A 22,235-nucleotide genomic window follows, 5' to 3' on the forward strand; every position below is an offset into this window, starting at 1 on the left:
GCCTCCTCTGCATGTAATGTTACAGTCAATTTTCAACCCACAACCCAGACACGGAAGATGCTGGGTAGGTCAAAATGATCATGTTAACACACTGAGATTCTCTGAGCTGCAAACTGACATTTCTAAGAGGCAATGGTTTAGCCACTTAGTAATAATCAAAATAAAAGGCTGTTTCCAACAAAAATATCACCAGGACTCACGGCAGACAATCTCCTTAGGAACAGCGCTGTGTGACACTGTGACAGTTCATTCTCCGTAATCTGCCTCTCTCTATCACAGGGTCCAAGGCTAATGCCTTAGTAACGGTGTCAAAACAGGTCATTTGCAACATACCAAACTGAGTCATTCTTCAGCTTTACAATGGTGTAGATTTTAAGACATGATTGCTGTAAAAGAACAAAAAACACACACAGACACGCACAGATAAGCCCGCACGCGCGTGCACACACACACTGACACAACCAAGCTGTCTAAGTCCTAACCCCTGGAACCTGAGACAAAGTTACTTTCCATGGAAAAAGTGACCTTGCAGAGTGGTGAAGATACAGGAGTCTGAGGCAGGAGATGAGCCTGGGGAATCTAGGTGGACCCAGCACAATCTATTAGTTCCGAGAAATGGAGGTTGCCCTGCTGCTGCCAGAGGGAGACATGACAGAGGGTTAAAGAGATGTAGTTGCTGGCTTTGAAGATGGAGCTATGAGCCAAGGAAAATGGGGATCTTCTAGAAGTCCACACGGCAAGGGAACAGATTCTGCCCTAGGGCCTCCAGGAAGGAATGCAGCCAGCTGACACCTTGATCAGAGTCCCTGGAGACCCAAGCTGAACTTCTGACCTTTAAACTGTAGTAATGTGAGTTTTAAGTCACTACATGTGTGCTAATTTATTGTGGGAGCACTAATACAATCATTTTTGAAAGTCCCTTTGGAACAATTAGGTGTGTAGATACTTCCTATATTTAGACATCCAGGAAAACCGTCCTTTAAATAATAATCACTCAACTGTGGGAGGACAGTTTGGTGGCAGCAGATAAAAAACAAAGGGACAGTCATCAGAACACATTATGCCAAAAATAACAAGCCTGATTCTAAGTAAGTCACTAAATCTAACCAATTTACAGACAATAACTACTAGGTCACAGAATATGCTCAACAATTTACCAGGATACACACTGCAAAATCTAGCTAAGGAGAAACTACAGGGCAAACAACCCCGTTGAACTAAGAAACAGCAGAGGAAAATAAAATAGTTTCAAGGGTTCGTCCGCATCATTAAGACAGTTCTGGGATGCATCTATCAGTCACAACATATGGCCCACTGCAGAATTATTTCCAGAATTTGGCAGAACTGATAACTGAATTTTAGCCCTTTTTAAAAAAACAGTCCTGGGTGTAGAGAGATGGCTCAGGTTAAAAGTACATACTGATTTTCAGAGGACTTGAATTCAGTTCCCAGCACCTACACGGGGAGCTTACAATCACCTGAAACTCCAGCAGCTCCAACACGTTCTTCTAGAGTCCATGAGTACCCATATTCACATGTGCACATAACCACACACACAGACACATGCATATAAACATAACTTAAAAAAATAAACATATCTTTTTAAACATTCTTATATTTTATAAACATATTTTAGAGATGTTTAGATAGAACATTCTGAAGTATTCACCATTGAAATGACATAATGTCTAGGGTTCACTTTAAAAATAATCCCAGGACATATGCATGAGAATCAGAGTTCAGCTCCCAGAGCCCACAGTAAAAGCTAGGTATGTTGTGGAATATTATTTTAACTAGGCAAAGATGTGTTAACATTTGTTTATGCTGCAGAATATTACTTTATGTGAATGTGTGTTACACTTGTTTCTGCTGCCTTAGTTAACAATGAAAAGATGGGTTACTTTTTTATGCAGCATTTAATAGTGTAAAGTTGTGTTGCATTTGTTTCATCTTGCCTGCCTAAGGCACTTCATTGGTCTGATAAAGAGTTAGCTGAATGGCCAACAGCTAGGCAGAGAAAGGATGGGAGGGGCTGGATGGCAGAAAGAATAAGAAGGAAGAGAAATCTAGGCTAAGAGAGGAAAGAGAGAAGAAAGAAGAAGAAAAGAACAAGAGGAAGAAGAAGGAAAAGAGAACAAGGAACACCCCTGGGGCAAGAAGCCAGCCAGTGGCCGGCCAGCCAGAAACAAGCAGCAAGAAAGATATATAAGAGGGGGAACAAGTAAAAAGCCTCAAGGTGAAAGGTAGATAAAGAGAAGCAGGTTAACTTAAGTTAAAAAGAGCTAGCCAGAATTGTGCCTAAGCTAGGCCGAGCACTCAAAACTATTAAGAAGTCTCTATCATGATTTGGGAGCTGGTCAGTGGCCTAAAAGAAAAAGCCTGGTACATAGGTGGGGTGGCATGTACTTATTATCCTAGCACTGAGGCAGTAGAGAAAGGAGCTCTAGATCTCTGGGTCTTATGGACCAGCCAGCTTAGGTAACTGGCATACCTCAGGTCCCAGCAGGAGCAAACAGTAGGAATGGTAGACAGTCCGGAGGAATGATACACAAAATAGATCTTTATGATGTGGGAAGCCCCTCTGTATGCTGTGAATGTCTTATTACCATTGGTTGATAAAGAAGCTGCTTTGGCCTATGGCAGGGCAGAATATAGCAAGGTGGAAAATCTAAGCAGAGATAGAGGAGGAAATAAGTCAGGGAGATGCCATGTAGTTGCCGAAGGAGAAAGATGCCAGAACCTTACTGGTAAGCCACAACCTTGCGGCAATACACAGATTAATAGAAATGGGTTAATTTAAGATGTAAGAATTAGTTAGGAATATGCCTGGACCATTGGCCAGACAGTGTTGTAATTAACATATTTTCTGTGTGAATATATTTGGGTCTGTGCAGTCTCTGTTTACATCTTTAACCTACACATGTGTGAAAATGTGTGTTAGTGCATTACATGTGTAAACACATATACACACAATCCCGGAAGTGGGTAAATGGGTATATACAGATAAAACCAAACTAGCTAGAATTACTAAAGCAGGATGGGAGAAAGAAGATAGCTTACTCTATCATGTTTAAAATTTCCTATGCCTAAAAGTCATTAATATATTAATAGGTAAACAAAAAGGAAGAGGGTGGGGATGTGGCTCAGTTGTAGAACACTTGCTTAGCATGCATAAGGCCCTGAGTTCAGTCCCCAGCACCATTTAAACAAAAGCAAGCAGAGGGGCCAGAGCTAAGCATAGTCTCTAGTCTGCACACATGACAAGGATCTAAAGTTTGAGAATATCTTCCTTTCTTTAGAGTCCAGCTGGTGGCACAGGGAAGCTCCATACATTAGCAGGAACTTACACAGGTCCCCTTTGCTGTTTAAATCAACAAGTGACCACAGAGGACCTTTCCAGCTTTATGGGGATTGGGGGGGGGGGGCAAATACAGTTTCTCCAGATGGAAAGGCTCTCACAATACTGGATGGTCCTCTGGGTTTAGGAAGCCCCCCCCCAGGAAAAAAAAAACCACTTGATGTTATGAGAGAAACAATGGTCACCTTATACTTAATGTATGGAAGGAATGTTCCCTGGAGAAGAACAGACAGAATGAGGAGAAGACAAAATCAAATGTAAAACCTAATAATAAAAGAGATGAAGCCAATCCAGACAAAAGAATTCACTCATCGCTGTGTTTAGAAGACCCTCAGAGCAAGTTCTAAGAATAGATGGTTTTATTTTGGCTGAGTTTTGAGGCCCTGGGGAAAGGAATCTCCTAATATATGTGGTAGCTACAAGAAGGCTATCTTCTGAGAACGCTGTCTGTAATGAGAACTATCCCAAGATTTCCTACTAAGATTTCTCACTGTAAAATGGAGTCTGGCTGTCACCTTCCCTGTCCCCATTTCACAGGAAAATATTTACAGACTATGAGAGTTGGTCCTGATTGTCAATTTGATAGGATTTAGAATCACTATGGAAACAAACCTGAGCATGGGCCTGTGAGAAGAGTCCTAGGTTAGGGTAATTGAGGCAGAAGTCCTACCTTAAATAGGGCAGCGCCATTTCATGGGTTGGAGCCCAGACTGAATATAAAGAAGAGAGGGAGCTGAGGGCAGCATTGTTTCTTATTCCTCACTGCAGACACATTGTGACCTTAATTAAATTCCTGCTGCTGTGTCTTCCCCATAATGGACTCATCTGTCTTCAAACTGTGAGCCAACACCAACTCCTCCTTCCTCAGTTGCTCTGTTGGGCCTGTGCACCAGCAGTCAAACAAGCCACTCCCTGAGACCAGGAAGTCTATAACAGACGCTCAAATATAGAAAGAACAACACAAAATAGTGGAGACTAGGCTGCACTAACTTAGGAACCTCATCAACAGACTCTTAATAGAGGCGGGGGAGCCACACTCCATAGCCTACTGTCTGACATGAGCCTGCACTAGCCAGTGTCTCCTTCCTGTGCTCTATCTCAGATCCTAAGGAGACCAAGTCACTGGCATCACCACAGTCACCTCTACTAAGGTCTGCGAATATCCCAAGCAACTGTTAAAGTATTGGGCTCACCTTAGGTAACTAACTGGCTGTCATGAGGCCTAGCTTCTAGACTGAGCAAGAAAGGTATTCACTACCTGCCAGTCTCTGATCTAGCAGTAAGATTATTTGGGGGGAATTTCTCAGTCTTCACACTAAAGTACAGAAAGGCTAACCAACACTATGGGCCAAAAAGCAATCCGAAATGGTTTATTCTGACTCTTCTTTATCTAGTACCTTCCAGCAATAAAATGGAGCCACAGCACAGGTTCCTGGAGCACAGGAAAGGCAACTAAGTATTTGGAGCAAAGGTTGCTTTCATGTTTGTGTTTAGCTTGAAAGGTAACAATGGACCCAGCATTTCAAATCACATTTAGAAAGAACAGGTTAATAAAATTACCCCAAACATGGGCCATTCTACTCCCTGTCCTAACACAGAGCCAGGGGGCAGCAGTCTTGCAAGGGGAAGAGAACTCAGCAGGGGAGATACTTTGGTTCAGAGATGCTGCTTAGAAGCATACAGAGCATGCGCTCGCTCATGCCCAACCTGAGCAATCCCCAAGCGCAGCACATTCTCAAAGACAGAAATGCTTTTCCTGACTGAAAACAGCTTTCCTTGGCAAGCAGCAGTGACAGGAAAATCCACTTGCATTAGCGCTAAGCAGTCCTCCCAGAAAGCATGGCTGCTGCAGAAGAAAGCGCTGCGTGCGAGTTGCTGTGCTCTACACTAACTGCATTGCTCTCCATTGTTCGCCTCCTGTCAAACACAGTGATGCGGGAGGTATGCAGAATTAAAGGCACGAAGAGCCAGTGTTTCGTTTACTAGATAATTTCATTGTGAAGAAGAGTTCAAAATAGAATTAGACTCCTGTTTATGGCCAAGACGGACTGACAGGAACCAGATTTCCTTCTGGCCTGGATGAACACGGAACAGAGAAAACAGCCAAAATATTTGAATCCACTGTTTCAAGAAATGTACATCAGCAGACAAGGCAATATCTCAGAAAGGAAAACAAATGAGACGCGTACCAAGTTTGTCCAGACTGTGCCTTGTGAATGCTCCCGTCATGGTGGGGGGGCTGGATTCCCAGGTGGAATCCAGGGGACTTCTTGAGTTGAGTCCAAAGGGATCAATAGCTGGAGCACTAGAGAGAAGGTTGCACAGAAGAGCCCTGTGGTCTGGCAAGGCATGTGCTCCAAGTCCTCACCGAGCATCAGTCAAGGCTCAGAAAAAGTGAGCAAGAGGCTGGGCAGTGGTGGCACACGCCTTTAATCTCGGCACTTGGGAGGCAGAGGCAGGCGGATCTCTGTGAGTTCAAGGGCAGCCTGGTCTACAGAGCGAGTTCCAGGAAAGGCTCCAAAGCTACACAGAGGAACCCTGTCTCAAAAGACCAAAAAAGAAGTGAGAAAGAGACGCAGAGCTGAGTCATTTCAAAGGGTAGAAGGAATCAAGGTCTAACCTCAACCACAGTAAGACACTGCCCCATTCACACGAAGCACATCACCTGGGTACTCCTGGCACACCATGCAGAATAGCCAGAGTGGTGTAGGCTCAGTAGTGTAGTAAATTCCTCTAGATCGGAGGCAAACACGTTCTGTAGGGGGCCACATAGGAAGCATTTAAGGCTTTGTGGTTCATATGGTCCCTAAAGCAGTTATTCAATTCTAATATTGCCAAGTGAGAAAGTATCTATGGATATTGTGTAAGTGAGTGAGCATGGCTGTGTTCCCATAAAACTGAATTTATGAGCCCTGAGCTTTTAATCAATTTTACAAGTCACAAAATATTCTTTTGATTATTTTTTACCATTTAAAAACTTTAAAGCTGTTTTTGACTTATGCGCCATACAAAAATAAGATCTGGCTCATAGGCCAACATGATGATCCATGCTCTATAATATTTTAAACAACTCTTTTATCTGTCTTTAAAAGCAAAGCCCAGGGCCAGCGAGATGGCTCACTTAGAAAAACTACTTGCTTCATGGGTCTGATGATCTGAGTTCGATTCCAGAGCCCATGTAAAGCTGGAAGTACTGTGGGACAATGGTCTTTTATCCTGTTACTTGTATTATTTTTAATAAAATGCTGACTGGCCAGTGAGTGACCAGGCAGGAAGTAGAGAGGCAATGAGAATTCTGGGAAGAGGGACGTTTATAATTCTACATTCATGACCCAGATGCAAAGGAAGCAAGATGTAACTGCCTCGCCGAATAAGATACTGAGCCACGTGGCTAACACAGACAATAATTATGGGATAATATAAGTTATAAGAGTTAATAAGAAGAGCCTGAGATACTGGACCAATCAATTTATAATTGATGTAGACCTCTGTGTGATTCTTTGGGACTTAACGACTGCAGGAACTGGGCAGGACAGATAACTTGGTCAACAAAATGGTGCCCAATCTATAGACAAACTGTATCCACAGAAAACCTGAGAGAGCTTGGGAAGAGATTCTTGACACAAAAAGAACAGATTTAAGAATGGCTTCTTGGTAGCACTTTCTTAGGTGGGCTCTGCTTGCTAGAGGCAAGTGCTCTCATTTAAGAGAGGCTTCCTGACTCAGCTTTAGTTGTAAAACATTGCAGCTCTTTTAAGAGGTCCTGCCACAAAACACTTAAATAGCGTTGATGAAAAGCTGACTGCATGCTTTTTAGCGGTGGCAGGGCCCTTGAAACGCCATAGAGGTGTGGTAATAAACATGGCTCTGGCCAGTACCTCCACCATGAAGCTGGAATCTCAGAAAGCTAAGGAATGGGCTGAATCCAGCCGTTAAAGCCATGGCTTTGATCCTAGCCATATGGCTTAGCAAACTAAAGACTCATGTGGTCAGAAAAAAAGAGATATACAGTAAAGATAGATTCAAAGACAAAGAAAACCTCTAAACGGTTTACAGTATGTTTAGGAATACATGTAGGTTTGGGAGAAAAAAAGGATAAAAATCCTTAAAATAAAATAAAAAATCAAGAGAGTAGTTGTGTATGGTGGCGCACATCTTTAATCCCAGCACTTGGGGGGCAGAGGCAGGGAGATCTCTGTGAGTTCAAGGACAGCCTGGTCTACAGAGTGAGTTCCAGTACAAAGATATATAAAGAAACCCTGTCTCAAAAAGCCAAAAATTAAAAATAAAAATAAAAGAAATAGAGGTTAAAATAAAGCCACGTAAAGATGAAAAATACACAAAGAGTCTGGATACTGTATGTTATTATGTTCTCTTTGAATTGTTTGAATGCTGAGGAAGAAGAAACAGCTGCTAAAAGATATTTGTTTATAAATGCTGCAGAATTAATCCAAGATAGGTATTTTGAAAATACCTTGACTTTAAAATTGAAGTCAAAAGATATGTTGCTTTGGAGAAAAGATTTTGCTCTTGTTTCCACAGAAAATGAGAGGCTGTGGATTCATTCCAGGTTAAGAAAAATCAGGTTTGATCAAAGAAGACCCCCTGAGAAATCTCCAATAGGAGCAGATGGCCTAGATGTCTGAGTTCTACATCCAACAGATTCAAGACTGCTGCCTGAGATGATCAAGCCTCACAGGATACTCCAATCATGACTTGACCACAATTACAAATTTTCTTTAGGTCCCCATAAGATTATCAGTGCCCCTAATCAGCAGGAAGTAGCCTGGAAAACTATGCCCATGTTCCAAAAAATGGACTAGAGATATTTTTCTCTGTTTAGAATGTTGGTTACAAGTTGTTATGGATAATGGTCAGGAGAAAAGCTAAACAAAGGATATTAGATTCAAAGTTCTTGTTTAAAAAAGGAGGTGAGTGTTGTGAGACTCTGTGTGTTTCTTTGGGGCTAAACGACTGTGGGGCCTGGTGGGACAAAAATCCTCAGTCAACAAAGAAAGAACTGACCCCACAAAGTGCAGCATGGCCTGCATTCCCCATGCATACATACATACATATATATGTATACATACATATGTATGTATATACACATACATACATATATACATAATACATATATATGTAATAAAAATAAAATATTAGCCGGGCGGTGGTGGCGCACGCCTTTAATCCCAGTACTCGGGAGGCAGAGGCAGGCGGATTTCTGTGAGTTTGAGGCCAGCCTGGTCTACAAGAGCTAGTTCCAGGACAGGAACCAAAAAGCTACAGAGAAACCCTGTCTCTAAAATCCAAAAATAAATAAATAAATAATAAAATATTTAAAATATGTGAAAATAAAAGCACTGTAAATCACAAAAATATCCCTAGAAAATTCAAAAATATCCAATATTGGAGGAAAATCCACAAAACTTGGATCCAAATAAACATTTCCTATTAAGAGTGAAACAAGGCAAGAATATCTATTTCCAACAATGTATTAGGCTGTAGCAAGTACAACAAGGCAAGAAGAACAAATTAAAGGTATGTATCTTAAAATTAAAAAATATAATTGTCTTACTCATAGATAACAATTATTTGTGTCAAAAAAATCTACACATTCAACAAATAATGTACTAGAGCATTTTCGTGAGAGGAGGCAAAGCTGCATAATCTAAAAACAGCACAAAAATAGACAGCAGCTTTATATGTGAGCAGCAATCCGATACTGACCATTGTAAAATGGGACTAATAACAAAGTGTGAAGTGCTTAGGGATAAGTCTGGCGGAAGGCAAAGACGGTGTGTGTGGTGAAATCTGAAAGGCAATACTACGGCAAGTGAAAGGAGAAGCGAAGGCTAATTTAGTGATGAGCTCATATTGCGGATCAGGAGAGCCTTGGTGATGGGACATCAGTTCTCTCCAAAAGAGAATTAAAAAATGTAACTGCAATCAAAATTACAAGTGTCATCATTTTCAAAAATTCAAAGCTGATTTTAAAATTCAGATATAAGTATAAAAACCCTGGGAATACCCAGAAATACTGAGAAAAACCAAAGTCTGGTGGCCTGTGTGGCTTGGTTTAGTGGCAGAAGGGACCACACAAACTACCGGAGAGGAGCAGCGCCTGGAAGCAGGTTGTACACATACGCACCGCTTGACTGTTGTTGACAAAGGTGAGAAATTCAGTAGTGAAAATGGTCTTTTATTTTTTAATGCCTCTAAGCCAAATAGATATCCAAATGCAAAAAGAGCCCGTGCCTATATACCAGTTGAGAAAGATCACAGGCCTAATGTAAAAACCTAATTATAAAATTACTAGAAGAAAAAGGCAGTAAATCTTGTGGCTTTAGCCTACTGAACATTTTCTCAGATATAATCAAGACAGAAATCGTACTGGGGGAAACTGATGAACTGGACTTAAGAACTTGCACAGTGTGAGAGGCACCACTGGAAAAGAAAAGGGAAGCAAGGACACAGGAAATAGCCATAAAGCATGTGTGTGTCTATGGGCGTGAGCTTGCTACTGCCCAGCCAGCATCCTAACTAAACCTGCTCTCTTTCTAAAAACAAAACCCAAAGGTGTCTGACAAAAGAACTGAAAGGACAGATGAAAATATCTTACAAGTTACTAAAGGAGCAAACTATTTCAAAAGACATCTTGTGTGTGTGAGGGGGGGGGATTGTGTAAAGATTCACATGACAATCCAGATGCATTTAAAAATTATCCATAGAGAAAGAAGCCAGACCCCTTCCCAAGAGAGTAAATACCGTACGAGTCTACTCACATGAAACTGTGGAAAACAGAAACCAATTAGTACTGACAGAAAGCAGATCAGCTGTTGTCTAAGAATGGGGGACAGACAACAGGAAGACTCTCCAAGAGACACGAAGGAACCCTCTAAGAACCGGGTTCACTATCTTGACTATAGTGATGGCTTCATTGTGTGTGTGCTGAAGTTCAAATAATCAAACATAGCAAGCATGTGCTGCTTATGATAATGCCAATTATACTCCAATAAAGCTGTCTTTACAAAGAACAGCAGACTGACATGGAAAAATATATTAAGTCAAAAACTAGGAAATGGTTCATATAGTGAGATAGCTATGTACCTCATGGTCCTGTTAACATAAAATATATGTATTTATACTAAATATATTTATATATGTATACAGAAACAAAACTGGAGACACATATACTAATCCACTTCTAGTCTAGAGACTGGAGAAGCAGTACAGAACACTTTCCATCTTGTCTGTCCCTAATCTTGCTTGAACCCATAGCAATAGTACATTCTTCTGAATAAAAAAAAAAACGAAAAACCTTCAAAAACACTAATGACAACGTATGCTGGAGAGGTTGTGGGGTAAAGGGAACACTCCTGCACTGCTGGTAGGAGTACAAGCTGGTACAACCCCTTTGGATATTAGTATGGCGATTTCTTGGAAAATTGGGAAACAACCTACCTCAAGACCCAGTAATACCACTTTTGGGTATATATCTAAAGGATGCTCAATCGTGCCACAAGGGCATGTGCTCAACTATGTTCACAGCAGCTTTGTTTGTCATAGACAGAACCTGGAAACAACCTAAATGCCCCTTGGCTGAAGAATGGATAAGGAAAATGTGGTACATTTACACAAAGGAGTACTACACAGCAGAAAAAAATAATGACATCTTGAAATTTGCAGGTAAATGGATGGAGCTAGAAAACATCATATTGAGTAAGGTAACCCAGACCCAGAAAGACAATTATCACATGTACTCACTCATAGGTGGTTTTTAAACATAAAGCAAAGAAAGTCAGCCCACAAATCACAATCCCAGAGAACCTAGACAACAATAAGGACCCTAAGAAAGACATACACGAATCTAATCTACATGGAAGTAGAAAAAGACAAGATCTCCTGAGTAAACTGGGAGCATAGGGACCATGGGAGAGGGTTGAAGGGGAGGGGAGAGGCAGGGAGGGAACAGAGAAAATTGTAGAGCTCAATAAAATCAATTTTTAAAAAAGCTGTTAAAAATGAGAATCTTAAAAAATAGCACATTAAGCAAATGGCACATTAAGCAAATGTGGTGTAACCTACAAATAAAAAGGAAAAAGTTCTGATGGTCCAGACAAACTTGAGGGTAAAGGGAAAACTGATGACAGCCAAGTCAGTAGGATCAATGAAGTCTTTTCCTCGAGCATCGTGGGGCCATAACAGAAAAAAAGAATCAAGAGCTTTACAGCAACAGTCATTTGACTCGAGCTTTCAATGGTGATAAGGAAAACAGTCAAGGCTAGGACCAAAGCAACAGGTTTGTGACCCACAGTCCTAGGACACTCGGTACCTTGGATAATTTTCTGCTGCTGTTGCCGGATCTCATCAAAACCCAAACCTCTGGTCTCCTCTGGCTCTTCACAGAGCCATGGGTTGGGAGTTCCTCGCTTCGTCTCTTCGCTCATCAGGCTGGACCTGAGAACATGAGTAAACACGTTACATATCTCACAAAACACAACTCAGCTGAGAAGCACTCACACCAGCACAGAGCTGGCCAGCCTGGCACGCTTCAGAAAGTCCTCTCCACAATTTATTGCGCTCTCAGTTTATTCTAGGAACTGGGTCCGAGGCAAAGACACAACATGGCCCCTGGACAATTACATGATACGATGACGAGATGGCGGAATAACCCAGCACTCCACTGATCGTCCACAATCCCCGGACTAAAAAAACCATCTAAGTTGGTTCTTAAGTCTTAAAATCACAAGGCCAATTAGAAGTTGCCTGTTTATGGCAACCAAGTTTGTTTCACAGACTTTGTGCCATAAAGGGAACCAATATTATTTTTCATACAAATATAATACTGTGCTTACAGACTGTAGCATAAGAAGATAATAAAATTTCTCACTAAAGGGTGCTTGGTTGCTGACAGAAACACATGCAGAGTTTCAAGTCCAGTTCTATGAATGCAATCATAACCGTCACACTCTGTCGACGGTGACCAGTGGACAGTCACAGTCAGCTGTGACCAGCCCCCCTGGAAGTTACCCACATTGGCTCTTGCTCGACAACATACTAGTCCCCTGTCTGAAAACAGTCCCTGCCTCTGCCTCCTTGTCCAAAGGATGTGAGAACCATGTTTCCCAGGAAACCACCTCTACGACTCCAACACAGAGCTGATACATTCACATTGCTGTTCGGGTGAAATCTGGGAGGGGATGATGGAGGTGCGGGAGGAGCACCACAGCAGCGGCAGCTGCTGTGTGCGGGCACTCTCTGGCTGACTCTGTGTGAACTCATAGCCTAAGAGCAACTGCTGCCCTCCTGTCTGGCCTTGCATGTAGTTAAGCCTTCTGACCACTAGGTAGGAAGGGAGACATGAAAACCTCCTCCCCTGTGTTGCACCCTGCTCCCCAGTGCAGAGGGAACAGCCACCAGCATGTCACTTACTGGCAATGTATGGACAGAAACATCTACCTTTAGATGTTTTAGCAAGGATTAAACAGAGTAATCTATGTATTCAAAAACTATTTCCTCAGTACTTTGGTAGAAACCATTTTAATCAATAGAGAAAAAAAAACCTATACAATCTGACTGAAATCATTGTCCTGACAACACACAGCTTCTCTGTATAGGAGCTGTCCTCATGCACCGTGCGTGTGCGTGTGTGTGCATGTGCGTGCTGAAGGGGTGGTAATAGTGTGTTCAAAATAAATTACCCATTTTCATTATATCAATTACTACATTGTGAGGCAGCATTATTTTTATAAATATATATTTAATAAGTATTAATTTCACATTTTGTCACTTTAAAACTAAAAAAGAAAGATATCCTTCAAGAAAACCCAGGTCAAATGCAAAGACTGGCTTTTGATTCTTTGGATTAAGATTTTATGCACAGGTCTGGTCTCTTATTCAAATGCAGCAATTAACATGCCAAACACCAGTATGACTTTCTTCCAGTCTATCAAAAAGACAGACGTGTTCTTGAAGGCCTTACTTTACATGATTGGCCCCAGGAACCCGAGATGTCGAGGTTTCAAACTTATCCACATGATAATCACTTAGCTTTACCTAGCTTTGAGGACAGGGAAGAAAGCAATGAAAAGGGAAGCGAAGCAGGCAATTTGCAACCCAAGCATACCTGCTAATTCCCAAGGCATCCTGCAAGTACCAGCATGAATCTCATGTAGTTGTATGTGGTTCACAGCAAAATCCTGGGTCAGAGACTGGCCAGAAAATCACCTGAGACTCACAACTGCATCAGGGGCCAGCTTCAAACAGTCGTTCCAAGGAGTGTATTGCAACTGACAGCGTTCCAAGATTAGTGTTAAAATGCCTTGCTTTGACATTCTCTTTCTCTCTCTGTCTGTCTCTCTGTCTCCCCCCCACACACACACCATATTAAGGTATTAGTATTAAGGGACAAAACCCAACAAATGTGACGTGTTTTTAAACCATCTCAATAAATGGCAAATGAGGACTACAGTTGTTTATGTGTGCAGTTTGTGTGTACTTGTGCATGTGGTATGTGTGTAGTCTAAGTACCTATTGGGAATAAAAGCAAAAATGTGGACAGCAGCTATATCAGTGGTAAACATAATACAGAGGAAAGACTTCCCAGTATGACCTAATTCCTAGAGTTAGGCTACAGCCTCTCCCTGCTCATCTCTGAGCTGGTGTTCTTATTTCACTGATGTCCCAGGTCCATCAGGAATGCGCCTTTAGTGCTCCTCCATGCCTATGTGTCTCCGTGCCACTTTTTCATCAGCTTTTAAGCTCTGCTTCGCATTTGGGTGATACATATTACTAGGCCGCACTGTTCAACAGACAGCAGGCCTTGGGAGAATCAAGATCAGACTCTAGAAGTCAGGGTGAAGAGTAGCATATGAATAGGCAAAAGGAAGCCGAGTGGTCAGCCCTGAAATTATATACATAGAGGTATGATAATATGGACTCAGCGGGTGTACTTATATACTTAGGAATATATATGATATGTGATCTATGTATCAATTTTCACACATATATGTAAAACAACAATTAAAGAAAAAGAGGTGAAAAATCTGGGGGAGATACATGGGAGAGGCTTAAAAGATTATTTGAACTTCAAAAATATTATGAAATAAATACATTAAAAAGGAAGCCCTTCAAAAAATTAAAAATCAAAAAAAACCTTTCAAATTAAAAAAAAAAGGCACATTCTCCCTCCCTTTACTCTGCAGCTAAGTCCCCAAGTCAAGACTTTCCAAGGCATGACTGTGGCATTTCCCCACAGGCGCTCCGCTGCCTGTCTCATCCAAGAATCCTCAAACAGTGAGTGTATGAGAGTCAAATCCACTCCTTTGTCCTCCCCCCACTTCTCGATTCTGCTTAGCAAGCCCAGCCACCCAGAGCACTGTGCTACCTACTACTGTTGCTGCTATTACCCCGCGGCCACATCTCAGCAATGATCAAGGTTCCCTCAGAGATGGTTCCCAAGTTCCTGTCCTCATCTCCGTGGGCACAGCCAACACGTGCCCCATGCCATCACCCCATTGGTATAGCCGAGGTGACTCTCCAGGTCATCCTCGTCCAGATCATATTATTTACAACTTCTGACTTCCTGGAAGTAGAGGCTAAGTGTGAGCTTTAGAAGATGGTCCCGTGGTCTCAGCTCCCAACATCCGCCCTCCACACCTTCTGCTTGAGCCCATACTGCGCACTACCACACAGACAAAGGCACAAACTTTCACACTCTCATGTTTTTGCATGAGTCTGTAGTGTCCCCACCCCCACCCCTTTGTCCATCTGGCAAAATTCTATTCATCCCTTAAGGCTCAACTCAAATGTCACTGCTGCTGCGGAGTCCTTCCTGATCCCCACTCCAGCCCCCTTCCCTCAAATCAATCACTCGCTGGCGCTCCCAGGGCGCTCTGTTCGCAGCCTCTAACGTGGCATTTATCAGGCAGGATTGTAGTTAGTTATTTACTCATCTGTCTCCCTTCCTAAATTATGAGCTCTGTAAGGAGAGAGGCCACAGGACAGTCATGTTTATGTCCCCAACACCCAAAAGATGAGGCCTCGGAATAAGCTGGAGAAGCGGCGTTCAGGAAATGCTTACACAAACAGAGCTGGCAACCCCAAGGGTTTTAGCTGGAGGGAGCCAGGATGACAACGGGGCTTAACATTCTCATCTTGAGAAATTAAAACAAAAGTCTTAATCAACGGCTACCTGCTTTCACGACTTAGCACCGAAGACTGATGCTTTCAGGCAGATGGAATTACTTTGGAAGGGAATCTGTCAGTAAAACACCTTCCAGTTCCACCTTGCATTGGCAGTGACAAGTCAGGAGATCTCTTACGTTACAGAAAGGGCACGCTAATTACCATGCCTCTCCGAGGCAACAGATTTGGTTTTCCCTTTAAATTACTGTGGATCAGACCCAGGGCCAGGCAAGGCTACCACAGAGCCTCTGCAACAGTGTCTCCTGCTTTCTTTTCGGAGCCCGGGCCAAGCCAGTCTTGAATTCTTGGACTCAAATATCGCTTCAGCTTCCACCTCTCCCAGTGCTGGGAGCACAAGCCCACCAGTGGATGATGCCTCTGTGTGTGTGTGTGTGTGTGTGTGTGTGTGTGTGTGTGTGCGCGCGCGCGCTTTTTTTAATAAATCAATAAATTCTATGCATATTCTTTGAAGGTAGACCTTATCTGTAATAATAAAAACACGACATTAATAAACATGGGAGTATATTAGAGTCCTGAACATGTCTCATGATCACTTGTAAGGACATAATGGGATCGCACTTTCAGCATCCAAAGAAAATAGTGTATGTTATTAAATTATAATAACACGAGGAGAGCACACAGATACTCCATCTCCCTGCTGACAAATTCGTTTGGAACCTGTCAGAGTTCACAGGGAGGGCATTCTTATCAACTGAACAGAGAGCTGAAAAGAAGTGAACTCCAAGAAGTAGCTTTTCTTAGCATTTCAAAAAGATGTCAACCCGACTATGGAAAATGTTTGTTTTGTCTGGAAAAAAAATATCAATGTTTGAGCATTCACAGACCACAGGGAGGTTTACAGCCGGCAGCAGCGAAGCTCTTTCTAGGGTGTCAGTGAACTGGGTTGTATCGACAAAGGTTTCTAGCTGGCCTTACCCACAGATGTGAAAACGCCCCTATGGTATGAAAGGCTAATTCCTTTTTTCAGAACGTTCTGTGTAGTCTTGTTCTGTGGATATAAAGATGCACAGAGGCTCAAATTTCAATCAGAAATGGACTCTCTGACATAAATTCTTTAGAGACACACTCTGGCAACAATGTGCAGACTGGATCACACCGACGACAGGCTGCAGTAGGGAGGGGGGGAGGCCAAAGAGGTGGTGCAGTAATTGAGGTGGGTGGCAAAGAAGTCAGAAGAAGGACAATGACAACAGGGAACGGTGAGGAACAGACAATCAGCACACTGATTTAATGCTGCCAGTCCAAGGGAGCAGACCGGATAAAGGGGGCGAACATTTCCAAGTCTGCTTGAGTCAAGAGAATCAATACACGGACTGAAATCTCAAGGTCCAAATCAGGAGCAGAAGGAGAGAGAGCACGAGCAAGGAACTCAGGACCGCGATGGGTACACCCACACACTGAGACAATGGGGATGTTCTATCGGGAACCCACTAAGGCCAGCTGGCCTGGGTCTGAAAAAGCATGGGATAAAACCGGACTTGCTGAACATAGCAGACAATGAGGACTACTGAGAACTCAAGAACAATGGCAATGGGTTTTTGATCCTACTGCACGTACTGGCTTTGGAGGAGCCTAGGCAGTTTGGATGCTCACCTTACTAGACCTGGATGGAGGTGGGTGGTCCTTGGACTTCCCACAGGTCAGGGAACCCTGATTGCTCTTCGAGCTGATGAGGGAGGGGGACTTGATCGGGGGAGGGGGAGGGAAATGGGAGGCGGTGGCGGGGAGGAGGCAGAAATCTTTAATAAATAAATAAATTTAAAAAAAATAAAAATAAAAGAGAATCAATACAACTTAGGGAAAAGGCAATTTCTCATTAGCATTCAAAGTTCAACATAGTTTCTGAAAACAAACTCAAGATAACAGTGCTCACTCAAGACTAATATGCCAGCGTGTGAGCATCAGTGTGCTAACGATCTGTGGGCGCAGGGTGCTTCCTTCACCTGGTACTCCACGCTATCCCAGTCTGTATCCTACCCACCTACTCACGCACCCACCCATACTGCAGGTAAGGAGGAGTTTCTGTATAGAGACGCTAATCTAGGGGCTGAGAAGTAAGCAGGACACCTGCTCTCATAAATGGATACACTAGGAATGGAGAATGCCCAACACTGTGCCTAACCCGAAGTCGATTCCCAAAATACTTTCAATAAATAATGTCCAGTGAGTTGAAGGTCAGAATAATAACTCATACGCAGATAATGTTTCCTCGCCTCTCAACTAAGGACATTTCGTCATAGCACCCTCAAACCTACTGTAAGCAATTATTTTTCTGCCTGTTTGCTTTGCTTTAGTTTTTCCTTTCTCCCTTAATGATGGGCTTTGTGCATGTCAGGTACCCACTCCATAACGGAGCTGTATCTCCAACTGTCTTCCCCAACTTTAAACCAATCCCATTTTTCTCCTGCAAACTGCTCGCCAGACTTAGCTGGGTGACTTGGGGGAACTGATACAATTTCAGAAAGGGCAGTTTTTCATTACCTTTCAAATTTCAATATACCAGCTAATAATAACTGTGACGTACAACTGCTATTTTAATATCATTATCAACGGCGGGAGGCTGGCGGCCCATCTGCTAGACCATCAGCTTCTTTCCTCCCAGCAATCTTTCCTAGCCCTTCTTTAAAATCCCTTAAGTTGCCGTTTTAAATATTAATAAAAGGTTCCATATTAAATGAAAATCTTAACAAAACAGTTCACAGTAGAAGAGCTACACGGAGCACTGATTGACAGGCCATCAGAGGACATGATTTTAGCCTCCAATCCAAATATCAGAAGTCAGAGTATTATCCCCAAGGAGAATCATCTCTGCAATCTAAAATCAGCACCAAAAGAAAAGTGCTCTTTGGATGAATTGTTTGATCGTCACAGGTACCTTAAAAGCAGAAAGGCAATGAGTGGCACACAAAAACCTAAGCCTTCCAGCCTAAGTACCAACCACACCAGCTTCATGGTAACTGAGCGCCTTCTGCTGGCCAGTGGGGGAAGTTCAGTTACAGTGAGCAGCCACTGTTACTGCATTTGTAAGCCAACTGTACTTCATTACTACACAATGTGTGCTTGTAAACATGGCTAGACATAAAATGTACAATAGTGACCAAGATGGCCACACAATATGGCGAGCCACATCTCTGGACACCGTTCTCTGTTCCTCGTTCACTCGGCTCTTTACAATCCGCCAGTTTCATTATCCGGTGAGGGTCCAGATGAGACGAACAATACATATCTTGCACTTAGAAATGTCGCGTGCCTAGCATGTCAACTCTGCCTCAACATTATCCTTTGCCCCCATTCAGCCCGCCTGTTTCCACTCCATTGCTTTATAAAATAATGCTAAAATGCTCAATTAATTGCGCACATCAGCACTCTTCTGGGAACAAACATGCTATGTGTAGTGTCACGAAATCACTGGTTGGCAGGCAACAGTGGGACAAATCTGTTTGGCACCCGATGTATAAAAATGCAAATATGGCACTAAAAGACTAATTAAGGGTGTCAAATGGTAATGTATATACAATCAATACCCACAGCGCCAAGGACCACCTACATGGCCATCACTTTAACCTCAATAATCCAATTTTTATTATACTCATTCAGCCAACTCACACCTACAGATGTGAATTAATGAAACAGAGGCCCATACTTTTAACCACAGCACCCTTTTGCCTGAGGGACAGAACCCAGAGTCTGTAAGGCCCCTTGGGTGATTTTTTATTTATTTATTTATTTATTTATTTATTTACTTACTTATTTATTTATTTGGTTTTTCGAGACAGGGTTTCTCCGTAGCTTTGGTGCCCGTCCTGGAACTAGCTCTTGTAGACCAGGCTGGCCTCGAACTCCCAGAGATCCGCCTGCCTCTGCCTCCCGAGTGCTGGGATTAAAGGTGTGCGCCTGGGGTGGTTTTTTAAAAATAATTTATTTAATTTTATTTTATGTGCATTAGTGTGAGGGTGTCAGAACCCCTGGAACTGGAGTTACAGACAGTTTTGTGAGCTGCTATGTGGGTGCTGAGAATTGAACCTGGGTCCTCTGGAAGAGCAGCCAGTGTTCTGGAAGAGGAGCCATCTGATGGCTCCGAGCCATCTCTCTAGCCTCTTGGGTGACTTTTGTGCAACCATCTGGACACCAATCTACAGACTGGCGTGAAAGCTACTGCTTCAGGGCAGTAGAATCCAGGGAAGCATAAAGTAAAGCGGGTAGGGTGGCACATGCCTATCCATATTCCATAACTTAGGACCCGAGGCAGGATTCTGCAAATCTAAGGACGGCCTGGCACATATGGCGAGTACACACAGGCAAGGCCAATGGCCAGTCTGGGTTAGAGGGAGACCCTGACTTAAGAAATACAGTAAAAAGCTCAAAACACAACGAGGTGCATGATGTACTGTCCTCATCTCTCAGGACTATTCACCTCTCATGTCTTCCTGCTTTCTCAGCCTCCTTCCCCTGGCACCAACTTCTCCTTCTAATTGATTGCAAAGCTTTTACGACCCAGGCCACACGATTCTGTACAAGAACCTCTGCCATTGTGTTATTCTCTAGACATTTTGTGAAAAGAAAGACTTTTGTACAGCATGCAATCTGCCTCCTCTTCTGCCAACATCAGTGAGAGCAAACACTCACTCCTGGTCACAGGGCGCTCTCCAGCCCACAAAGGTCCTCCGCATGGACCCATCACATTTGAGCTTCACAAGATCCAAGAGCCATGGTTATCTTCTCAAACCCAGGTTTTCTGATAATCATTTGCTCCTTAACACAATGCAATGTTAGCAATATGGTGCTGTGGAGTACCACTGTCCGCAGATGCAGAGAGCAGGAGAAAGGACAGAGTACTTAAAGCTGGTGTCGGGGCCAGGCAAGAGTGGTGGGAAACCAAGAGAGTCAGGAGACAAAACCTACAGCAAAGGATGCTGGCTCCCTCTCTGAAACTGGTTCAGCTCCAACACAGCAACGTGAGACTCAGCATGGTCGTCTGTAAACCAAAGCGCAATCCGTCTGTGTCCAAACAAACAACAAACAAAAGCAAAACACACGGGGTATTGCGGTACCATGCTTTATTCCTAGTGCAGGGAGTGGGGGGACTTAGGCAGGAGGCTCCCTGGTGCTCACTGGACAGCCATTCTAGCGGAATCAGTAAGTTCCGGATTCAGTGAGAGACCCTGTCTCAAAATATAAGATGCAGGGTGGTTGGGGACGACACCAGGTGTCAATCATGGTCCTCATGTGCACACACACAAACAGAATGGAAAAAAAAAAAGCAAAACTTGAAAATTATTCAATATATTTAAAAAATAACAACAAACAGAGTAATGAACTAAAATACAGTGTGCATAGTAATTCTTCTTCCTTCCTCCTGCTTCTTAATGGATTGGGATTTTGCTCCTTTTCAATTCCCAAATAACTTTTGTAATTTAAAATTAATACATGCAGCTGTAGAGATCTTTATTTTCCATGCCCAAAGTCATCACTACGCCATTATAATACCAAGTACTGAAATGCAAAACAGACTCGTTTCTTTCACCCGGAGATTAAGAAAACCCGCCAAGTTCTGGGACACCCACTGATGGCTAACAGGTTGGGAAACAGGCCTCTCACATCCTTTAGGCAATACAACTTTTAAGAAATAGACAGGGTGGTTCCTTTAAATTCCCAGCACACATATCTTGCGGGTTCTGTGTTCTATAAGAACAGAGGTCACAGTGCCCATAGTATTTGTCTTAGCCATGTATATAATTACAGAAAAGAAAACAAAACAACCCAACAACAACACATGGACAGTGGCTATGGGAATGATGGCATATTGACAGCTGCAAAGTACTCACCTTGCATAGAATGTGTTAAACCTATTGATTTGGAGGAATGACCAAATTTTAAGAAGTAAATTACAGAGAAATACATATATGTGTGTGTGTGTGTATTATAATTGTTTTCAGAAAAAAATACATTTCTAGCAATATACTTATAATTATAAACAGCAGAAAGTGGGATTAAGAAATCTCTCCAACATTACCACTGGAGGCTGGAGTCAGGGAAGGGAGAAACAATATTAACAACCACTGTATAACCACAAGGTTTGGTATATCAGCCAAAAAAATACATTTAAAAGCCGGATAGTGGTGGCACATGCTTTTAATCCCAGCACTTGGGAGGCAAAGCCAGGCAGATCTCAGTGAGTTCGAGACCAGCCTGGTCTACAAAGCGAGTTCCAGGACAAGCAGGAGTGCTAATCAGAGAAACCCTGTCTCGAAAAACCAAACAAAAATTTAAAAAAGGGTGACAACCTATATGATGTGGAAACTATTATAAAGACATATTGGAAACATCCCTCCTATTTTAAAATCAAGAACACAAGAGCATAAGAGCCAGGCCTGATAACACATACATGTAACCAGCACTTGGGAGGAAGAAGCAGGAGAGTCAGGAATTCAAGGTTATATTGTGGGTGTTAAGACCAACCTGGGCTACTTGAGACTCTGGAGAAAGGGAGGAGGAGAACAGTGAGAAAGGGAAAGAGGGAAAAAGGGAGGGAGGAAAAGAAAGGAAAATGAGGAGGAGAGGAGGAGCAGAAGGTGGGTAGACAGTGGCAGGGTATGTGTGCTTATCAATTTTTTCAAAGGGAAAAAGCGATGGATGAAAAAGATACCTAAGTGAAAACAACAAACAAACA

At 42.7% G+C, this 22,235-nt stretch overlaps 1 protein-coding gene across 1 annotated transcript in view; it reads right to left on the bottom strand.

The window, feature by feature from the left end:
- The window catches only part of Stx8 (syntaxin 8), a 241,826-nt gene that overhangs the window by 183,096 nt on the left and 36,495 nt on the right, over window positions 1-22,235 (bottom strand). Inside the window, exon 5 of the mRNA XM_075992106.1 lies at window positions 11,691-11,815. Coding sequence (XP_075848221.1) covers window positions 11,691-11,815 — 125 coding nt within the window. The remainder of the gene's footprint in view (window positions 1-11,690; window positions 11,816-22,235) is intronic.

The sequence above is a fragment of the Microtus pennsylvanicus genome, chromosome 11, assembly GCF_037038515.1.
Source record: "Microtus pennsylvanicus isolate mMicPen1 chromosome 11, mMicPen1.hap1, whole genome shotgun sequence".
In the NCBI taxonomy this organism is placed as follows: domain Eukaryota; kingdom Metazoa; phylum Chordata; class Mammalia; order Rodentia; family Cricetidae; genus Microtus; species Microtus pennsylvanicus.